A 9,660-nucleotide genomic window follows, 5' to 3' on the forward strand; every position below is an offset into this window, starting at 1 on the left:
CAATGCAAACCCCCAGCCCCACTCTGTCCTCTAGCTCGATTCATCCGTGTAACATGATCTTCTAGATGCCACTACTAGGGTTCCGTCAATCTAAGACTGTGCCGATGGCAGCAGTGCTCCGCACTCGACTTCAAGGTTCATCTCAGGTATCCGATCGGAAATCTCTTCCCTTCCTTCCAGTTTTCCTTTCATCGCCTCGATTATACCATTTTGGAATGAGCTGCTCCCATCCTCAATCCATTCTCCATCGCCTTAAGTCTCATAGCCGCAATGGCTGCCTCACTGTATGTCAATGGGTCGGATATCTAGAATAGTCTCCAGTGCCCTAGTGGGTGTGGTCCTCATCGCTTCGCCTATGCCAAGGCAACATGTTCTCTGAACCTGTTGTATGGTCCTTATATTGCACTTTTTCTCCATAGCAGTCCACCAAACTACTGAGGCGTAAGTAAGGATTGGTCTAATCACGCTCTTGGGAGCAGATAAAGACACCTTGCTGACTAAATGTAGGACAATTAGTTTTTTTTTTTATTCTCGGTGGACTCGCTAATCTTTGTTGTAAAGTTCCAGAAATGTTTGTGTGCGCTCTTCTTTTTTGATCTTTAAAATCTTTTCGTGATTTATCGAAGATCTTCCAGCTCGAAATAATATTCAATACCTTCTATTCAAAGCAAAGAACTTATAAAAGTTGAGCAAGTGTGTGTTATTATTCAAAACACTTTGACTGGCTAATGTATCATGATTTCTGTTACGCCATGTAACTTCATCAGCACCTTTGTCAAATTAATCAAGCTCTACATATCCAAAGTCTATTGAGTACGGTGTAGAGCATGCTTTTGTTTTGAAACAGGGCTCAATTAGTTCTTCAAATCTCCTTAGCGTAGCAAGAGAGAAGAAACCTTACATTCCACTATTCCTGTTTCAAAACACACATTTGCTGTGGCTTCAACCAGCCCAGGCCAAGCGATAGGACGGTCCTCGAAGCACTGGACATATCGAAGGCATTCAACACCATGCCAAACTATTTGAGGACATCGCCAACACGTTCCTCCAGCCAGACCTGAAAGGCTGGGTCGCGAATCTGTGGTCGCCAGTCATTTGTAAAATCTAGGAATAAGAAGTTGATGCACCGTAAAGTGAAACAGGGAGTTTCCCAAGCCGGGGTGATATCTCCGAAACTTGTTAACCTCTACCTATCCTCCAAATTTTTGTGCCAAATTTCAATATCTCAATTTTTGAAAGCTGTAGCGGGAATACAACAGACAGACGGACATCGTAAAATTGTCTTCAAAATTTACGACGATCCGAAATATATATACTTTGTATAGTCGCAAATGGATTTTCGATGTGTTGCAGACAGAATGACTAAATGTATATGCTCCATATCCTTTGGTGGTGGGTTTAAAAACAATTATTCATTCAAAATGCTTCATTTCGTTATTCGTAAATCCAAAGCTATCCAACATTTTGCCACACACATAATACGCTTACACATAGGCCCGTTCAAAATTGCCAACGCCGTTGTGTCGTTATTTTCTTAATTTAACGCCGCAAAATTTGTTTAGCTTTGCTGTTGAATCAGCTGATCCAATGTTATGGGAACTGCAATGTTGATAAGCAACATTGTATTATTTTTCTGTGTAAATATATAAATCTACACAATCGGCTGTAAAGCAACAAATATATAGATAAGATAATCTTTTTCATCTCATATGCAACGTGATTAGTTCCCTATACGAAGATATTCCGGCCAAATCAAATGATAAAACGCATCATGACGGATGTAGATGTAAAAGCTGGCATTCAACATATCTTGAAAAGGGTCGAAGTGGCCTTTGAACAACGGCCCAAGGTTTGCTTTAAGATAATACACCGGTAACACATATTTACATATACAATTTCGATTTAATTTCGTTTAGGAACTGAAAGGTGAAAAACCTTTATTGGTTGCTGTTAGTAAAACCAAGCCAGTGGAAATGATCATCGATGCCTATTCTGTGGGTCAACGTCATTTCGGTGAAAACTATGTTCAGGAGCTGGTAGAAAAGAGTCAACATCCTGATATTTTAGCTCAGTGTCCCGATATAAAATGGCATTTTATTGGCCATCTGCAGTCAAACAAAATAAACAAGGTAAGATAGTTTGAAAAAAGGGAAAATGTTGCCCCCTATCGGTTTGATTTATCAATGATGACCTGTTTTGTTGAACTCGAATTCAAATTTTGTTGTTGTTGTTGCAGCCACATGTCTATATGTAGAGGTGGTGATACTCTTCTAGTTGCAATAGGGAAGCAAGGTCATTCCGATCCAAAGGAGCGATCGAAGCGGCAACATGATGGCCATTGGTTATTTAAAGGCGCCAAAAATTCGCCTTGTATCGAGCATAATAGGCACTTAGTATTTATGCAAGAGCCGGTGCTGCCCGGCCTCTCTCTGAGACCCTCCGCTCGATGCTGCTGATTGACCACGACTGCAGTTGCAGCTACTCCGTATGGAGCATTCCACTATCCGCAACCTGTGGACGCACCAGGTAGCTCGCAGCTAAGCTTCTCGTGATAACAATAAACACCACACAGATCGGAGCTCAAAAGTACCAGCCTGTGTGATGCTCATGGGTATAACCCAATGTGGGATAACCCAATGTTGTTGTAGCAGTGTGTTGTACACTGAGGCGACAGCCCTTGCCGATGAAGGACACCACCGGGTCAACTCGGTACGTACAACCGGCTGCCATGGGATTGCGGGAAAACCCAATAGTTTGCACGAACGGCATTTCAAGTAAAAAGGGCAATATATATATTTTGATATATCCAATGCCATAAGAGCTTACAAACTATAGAAAGTAAATACCAAAAATCGCCCAGGTAGACGAATCTGGATAAGAGAGAATGTTTTTCATGTCCTCAGGTTGCCGATAGGATAGTGAATTACTTTATACGGAATAGTTGCAACTGCAGTCGCGGACCACCGGCGGTATCGAGTGTAGAGTCTCTGTGGGAAGCCGAGTAGCACCGGCTCTTTCACAAATACTGAGTGCCTATGATGCTCGATATGACAAGACGGGTTATTGGCGCCCTCATTCCACCTAGCCATGTCCGTCAGTTTGTTCAAATTCTCTTGTGATCAAGGTAATGGTCGCATTTCTTTTATACAAATTTTTAATAAGTTTTTGACATGTCTTTATAAAGCTTGTTGTTCATTTTCTATACGCTTTCCATGTTCTCATTAATTGAAGCATTTTTTGCTAACAGTTTTGGCTGTATTTTCTCAATTTTTATGATTTAAAATTTCATTGCATATTTTTAGGCGCAAATAATATTCCTTGAACCGGTTACGGTTTCTCAAAGTTTCTTTTGCTTTAAAGTAATTAATAACTAACTCCGGTATTCACAAAACTTAATGTAACTTTGAAATAGGTGAATTTGACAGATTTTCTTCATAGAACTGTCAAATAAAGCTATTTTAATTCTTCATCACGGAGGCCACCGTGGTGCAAAGGTTAACATGTCCGCCTATGACGCCGAATGCCTGGGTTGAAATCCCGGCGTGAACATCAACAAAAATTTCAGCGGCAGTTATCCCCTTACTAATGCTGGCTACATTAAAAAGGTAACAAGCAGGTCTAAAGGTCCAATCCAGTGGGAGACCATTGGTTATTTAAAGGCTTTAATAACTTGCCTTGTCGGAGGCCACCGTAGCGCAGAGGTAAGCATGTCCGAGATCGTCAGAAAAAATGTTCAGCGGTGGTTTTCTCTTCCTAATCTGGCAAAATCTGTGATATACTATGCCATGTAAAACTTCTCTTCAAGAGATTTCGCACTGTGGCACTCCGCTATAAAAAGAAAACACCTTATCATTGAGCTTAAACTTGAATCAGACTGCACTCATTGATATGTGAGAAGTTTGTCCCTGTTCTTTAGTGGAATGTTCATGGGCCAAATTTTTCATTTGCAATAACTTGCCATGTCAAATCGAGCATCATAGGCACTCAGTATTTGTGCAAGAGCCGGTGCTGCCTGAGACTCTCCGCTCGATACCGCTGATTGTCCGCGACTACCGTTGTAGCTGCATTCCGCTATCCGCAACCTGTAGACGCGACCGGTAGCTCGCAGCTAAGCTTTTTGTGACACCAATGAACACCATATAGATCGGACCTCAATGTTCCAGTCTGTGTGGTGCCCACAGCTATCCCGTGCCGGGAAAGTCTCCTAGTAGCAATTATAGCAGGTGACTGATATCTGGTTTATAACCTGAGACATAGCTAACAACCTCTGAATAGCTCGGTTTTGGCAGTACAGTACAACTCTCGTTAACAATGAAAACTGCAAACCAGAAAATTGTAAATGGGCCGTGTGGCTTAATATTAAGAAATTGGCCATATAAATAAATAAAAACAAGTAAAAGTGTGCTAAGTTCGGTCGGGCCGAATCTTGTATACCCTCCACCATGGATAGCATTTGTCGAGTTCTTTGCGCGGTATCTCTTTTTTTTGGCAAACAAAGAATAATGAATAAGAACTGTTATGCTATTGGAGCTATATCAAGTTATAGTCCGATTCGGACCATAAATGAATTTAATGCTGAACATTGTAGAAGTCATTGTGCAATATTCAGTTCATTCCGATAAGAATTGCGCCTTTTAGGGGCTCAAGAAGCAAAATCGGGAGATGAGTTTATATGGGAGTCATATCAAGCTATAGATCGATTCAGATCATATTGGACAAGTATGCTGAAGATCATGGGAGAAGCCGTTGTACAAAATTTCTGCCAAACCGAATGAGAAATGCGCCCTCTAGAGGCTTAAGAAGTCAATATGCCATATCGGTTTATATGGCAGCTATATCAGGCTATATACCCATGTGCGCCATACTAAGCACAGTTGTTGGAAGTCATAACAAAAGATCTCATGCAAAATTTCAGCCAAATCTGGTGAGAATTGCGCCCTCTAGAGACTCAAGAAGCCAAGACCCAAGATAGATTTATATGGCAGCTATATCAGGTTATGTACCGATTTAAACCATATTTAGCACAGTTGTTAAAAGTGATACTAAAACAACACGTGCAAAATTGCATCCAAATCGGCTAAGGATTGCGCCATATCGGTTTATATTCAGAATCACTATCTGATTCGATTTAGCTAAGCCGTCTGTCTGTCCATGTTAATTTGTGTACAAACTACTGGTCGCAGTTTTCATCCGTTCGTCTTCAAATTTGGTACAGGCATGTTTTTCGGCCTAGAGACGAAGCCTGTTGAAATTGAAAAAAATCGGTTCAGATTTAGATATAGCTTCCAAATATATGTTTGTTCGATATGCTGTTACAATGCAATAAAATGGTCATTTATTAACCGATTCTCTCGAAATTTTCCAGAAAGGATTTTCAAAATTCATGGTAATCGGTTCAGAATTATATATAGCTCTCATATATATCGCTCGATTTTCACTACTAGAGCCACTACAAGCGCATTTATTTACCAATCTTCTTAAAATTTTGCACCACGCTTTTCTCGACGACTTCCACAGTATCTATAAAGTTTGCTCCAAATCGGTTCAGATTTAGATATAGCTGCCATGTATATGTTCGTCCGATTTAAAGAAATATTGCAATGAAGTGCTAATTTGTTAACCGATTCTCTAGAAATTTGGCAGGAAGGATTTTCTAATGACTCTCGACATAACTGGTGAATTTCGTAGAAATCGGTTCAGAATTACATATAGCTCTCGTATAGATATCGCCCGATTTCCACTCATGGAGCTACTGCAAGCGCATTTATTGGCCAATCTTCTCTACATTTTGTACAGCGCCGACGGCTACCACAATATCTAAGAAGTTTGCTAGAAATCGATTCAGATTGAGATATAGCTCCCATATATACGTTCGTCAGATTTGCAATAATGTTGTCATTTATCCACCGTATTTATTACAGTTCGAACATATTTGCGCGAAATTTGATACGGATTGTAGCAAATTTTGCTCATGAACATTCCACTAAGGAACAGGGGCAAACTTCTCACATATCAATGAGTGCAGTCCGATTCAAGTTTAAGCTCAATGATAAGGGGCCTCCCTTTAAAAGCTGAGTCCGAACGGCGTGCCGCAAACTGACACCTCTTTGGAGAGAAGTTTTACATGTCATAGTACCTCACAAATGTTACCAGCAAAAACCACCACTGAACATTTTTTTCTGATGGTCTCGCCAGGATTCGAACCCAGGCGTTCAGCGTCATAGGCGGACATGCTAACCTCTGCGCTACGGTGGCCTCCATCTGAAAACATCCGCCGAGGTCCATCAAAATTGGTTCAGAATTAGCTATAGCTCCTACTTTGTACCCAGAGTGTGGGTGTAGGGTATTATAAAGTCAGCACCGCCCGACTTTTGCCTTTTCTTACTGGTTTTTAGATGCGTTTGTTTAATAAAAAATTAATATTTTATTTTTTTTAATTTTAGATAATAAAACTACCCAATATGCACATGGTCCAAACAGTGGATAGTGAAAAATTGGCCAATAGTCTAAATTCAGCTTGGCAAAAATACGAAAAGGAAAATAAACAACCTCTCAGTATACTCATACAGATTAATACAAGTGGAGAGGAAGGTAAGTAGCCTTAAACGAAGCAATCTAGGAAAAAATGTTAAAGTTTATTATACCCTCCACCATAGGATGGAGGTATACTTATTTCGTCATTCTGTTTGTAACACCACGAAATATGCATCTGAGACGCTATAAAGTATATATATTCTTGATCGTCATGTCATTTTAAGTCGATCTAGCCATGTTCGATCGTCTGTCCGTCTGTATGTCGAAAGCACACTAACTTTTGAAGGAGTAAAGGTAGCCGCTTGAAATTTTCCACAAATACTTTTTATTAGTGTAGGTCTATTGGGATTGTAAATGGGCCAAATCGATCCATGTTTTGGTATAGCTGCCATATAAACCGATCTTGGGTTTTGACTTCTTGAGCGTCTAAAAGGCGCAATTCTCGTCCGATTTGACTGAAATTTTGCAAGAAGTGTTTTATTATAACTTCCAACTACTGTGCGTTCAAATCGTATATGGTTCAAATCGGTACATAACCTGATATGGTTGCCATATAAACCGATCTGGGATCTGGACTTCTTGAGCCAATAGAGCGCGCAATTCTCACCCGATTTGGCTGAAAGTTAGCATGACGTGTTTTGTTATAACTTCCAACTACTGTGCCAAGTATGGTTTAAATCGATCCATAACCTGATATAGCTGCCATATAAACCGATCTTGGGTCTTGACTTCTTGAGCCTCTAGAGTGCGCAATTCTTATCCGATTGGAATGGATTTTCGCACGACGTGTTTTGTTATGATATCCAACAACTGTGCCAAGTATGGTTCAAATCGGTCCATAACCTGATATAGCTGCCATATAAACCGATCTTGGGTCTTGACTTCTTGAGCCTCTAGAGTGCGCAATTCTTATCCGATTTGAATGAATTTCTGCACGACGTGTTTTGTTATGATATCCATTAACTGTGCCAAGTATGGTTTAAATCGGTCCATAACCTGATATAGCTGTCATATAAACCGATCTTGGGTCTTGACTTCTTGAGCCTCTAGAGTGCGCAATTCTTATCCGATTGGAATGGATTTTCGCACGACGTGTTTTGTTATGATATCCAACAACTGTGCCAAGTATGGTTCAAATCGGTCCATAACCTGATATAGCTGCCATATAAACCGATCTTGGGTCTTGACTTCTTGAGCCTCTAGAAGGCGCAATTCCCATCGGATTTGGCTGAAATTTTTCATGAAGTATTTTATTTTTACTTTCAACAGTTGTGTCAAATAAGGTTCAAATCGGTTCATAACCTGATATAGCTGCCATATAAACCGATCTGGGATTTTGAGCCTCTAGAGGGCGGAATTATTATCCGATTTGCCTGAAATTTTGTACTACGGATCCTCTCATGCCCATCAACATACGTGTTTATTATGATCTGAATCGGTCTATAGCCCGATACAGCTCCCATATAAATCGATCTCTCTATTTTACTTCTTGAGCCTCCAAAGGGCGCAATTCTTATTCGAATTGGCTGACATTTTATACAGTTCTCCAACATGTAATTTAATTGTGGTCCAAACCGGACCATATCTTGATATCGCTCTAATAGCAGAGCAAATCTTTTCTTATATCCTTTTTTGTCTAATAAGAGATGCCGGGAAAGGAACTCGACATATGCGATCCATGGTGGAGGGTATGTAAGATTCGGCCCGGCCGAACTTAACACACTCTTACTTTTTTTTCTTTATTGCTTGTATTAGCCAAAAATGGCATAGAACCAGCTGCAGCCCCAAAACTTTATAAATTCATTAAGGAGAATCTAAAGGAACTTGATCTAAGGGGTATTATGACAATAGGGGCATTTGGCCACGACTACTCAAAGGGACCAAATCCAGATTTTATATCGCTAATGCAAGTGCACAAACAAATATGTGAAGAAAACCAATTGGATGAAAAAGATGTGCAAGTCTCAATGGGCATGTCGGATGATTTCGAAAGAGCTGTAAGTAATAAAAAAAGGCAAAACCAAAACAACAATCAATTTTAATGGGAAAAAGTAAACAAAATAAATATTTTATATAAAACTATTTCCCCTTAAATGTGAATGTATGAGTAACTATGTGTGTGTCATATATTTCCTTTTATTTCTCTCTTCCAGATCGACATGGGCAGCACCATTGTGCGTGTGGGAAGTTCTATTTTTGGTTATCGGGCTAAGAAACCAACTGCTTAAGTCATCCATATAAGCAGGAAATAGATCGCTCAAATATATACATACAAGCAATCAAAACATATCTATACATATTTTTGTATGTATAGCCCAAACCCATTGATTTGAAAATGCCAAATAATTATTATTGTTATCATTGTGTTTGTTGAAAATTTAATGCGCCTCTAATTCTATTTAACTTTCTCCATTTTCTTTTTGTTTTTTCTTGCGCTTATTTTGAAAGTAGACGCGAGCTATTTGGTTTGCTAACACTGCATATACTATGGATGTCTGTACATATATCTGTACAAATATATCTCATGTCTAAAAGAATTTCGTTTTTAATTTTTGTTTAGACTTAGAACTATACATAGCGATCGTTTCCTAAATGACGCCGTACAAGGGAGAATGGCAGCAAGTTGCATGTACAAGATTTCGTATAGTATAAATGTATGCAAAACAACAATGTACCTGTATACGATAATAAATCAACATTTGTGTTTAGTGCAATACGCAAAAAGTTTAGAAATTCAATGCATTTTAGAATTGATACAATTTTTAAATACTTTTTTTTTATCAAATTATATGCAGATCCACCAGCTACCAATAAATGTTGAAGTTATGTCCTTCCGGATCTCGACGTTAATAAATCTCCGGTCCCGGACTGTATTTCAAAACTTTTCCTTTGTAAATGTTCTTCGACACTTGCTCGTCCACTCTGCAACCTTTTCAACCTTGCTTACCGTGCAGGAGTTTTCCCTGCGCGTTGGAAGGTTGCGAACGTTCAGCTCATCCCCAAAAAAGGTGGGGCGAACAACCCTGCGAATTACCGGCCAATTGCGATATGCTCCGCGCTCTTCAAGGTTATGGAGACTATGGTTAACCATCATCTTGTCAGATACTTAGAGTCCAATGGCCTTCT

The 9,660-nt window shown here is 39.6% G+C and overlaps 1 protein-coding gene across 1 annotated transcript; it reads left to right on the forward strand.

Annotated features, from left to right (window-relative positions):
• Positions 1-1,584: 1,584 nt before the first annotated feature.
• LOC106086082 (pyridoxal phosphate homeostasis protein) lies at positions 1,585-9,071 on the forward strand. Its single transcript, XM_013250611.2, has 6 exons — positions 1,585-1,637; positions 1,725-1,849; positions 1,917-2,129; positions 6,444-6,591; positions 8,290-8,531; positions 8,688-9,071. Exons 2-6 carry the CDS (start codon positions 1,757-1,759, stop codon positions 8,760-8,762), a joined length of 771 nt encoding a protein of 256 aa, XP_013106065.1. The 5' UTR covers positions 1,585-1,637; positions 1,725-1,756; the 3' UTR covers positions 8,763-9,071.
• Positions 9,072-9,660: the final 589 nt, after the last annotated feature.

This window comes from Stomoxys calcitrans, chromosome 2 (assembly GCF_963082655.1).
Source record: "Stomoxys calcitrans chromosome 2, idStoCalc2.1, whole genome shotgun sequence".
NCBI lineage: Eukaryota > Metazoa > Arthropoda > Insecta > Diptera > Muscidae > Stomoxys > Stomoxys calcitrans.

What these genes read in the sequence shown, in the direction of transcription:
- LOC106086082 (XM_013250611.2), top strand. Translation starts at nt 1,757, where the DNA reads ATGATAAAACGCATCATGACGGATGTAGATGTAAAAGCTGGCATTCAA. An exon ending in CCTTTGAACAACGGCCCAAG is followed by an intron (nt 1,850 to 1,916) that starts GTTTGCTTTAAG and finishes AATTTCGTTTAG; the next exon opens with GAACTGAAAGGTGAAAAACC. An exon ending in AGTCAAACAAAATAAACAAG is followed by an intron (nt 2,130 to 6,443) that starts GTAAGATAGTTT and finishes TTTTAATTTTAG; the next exon opens with ATAATAAAACTACCCAATAT.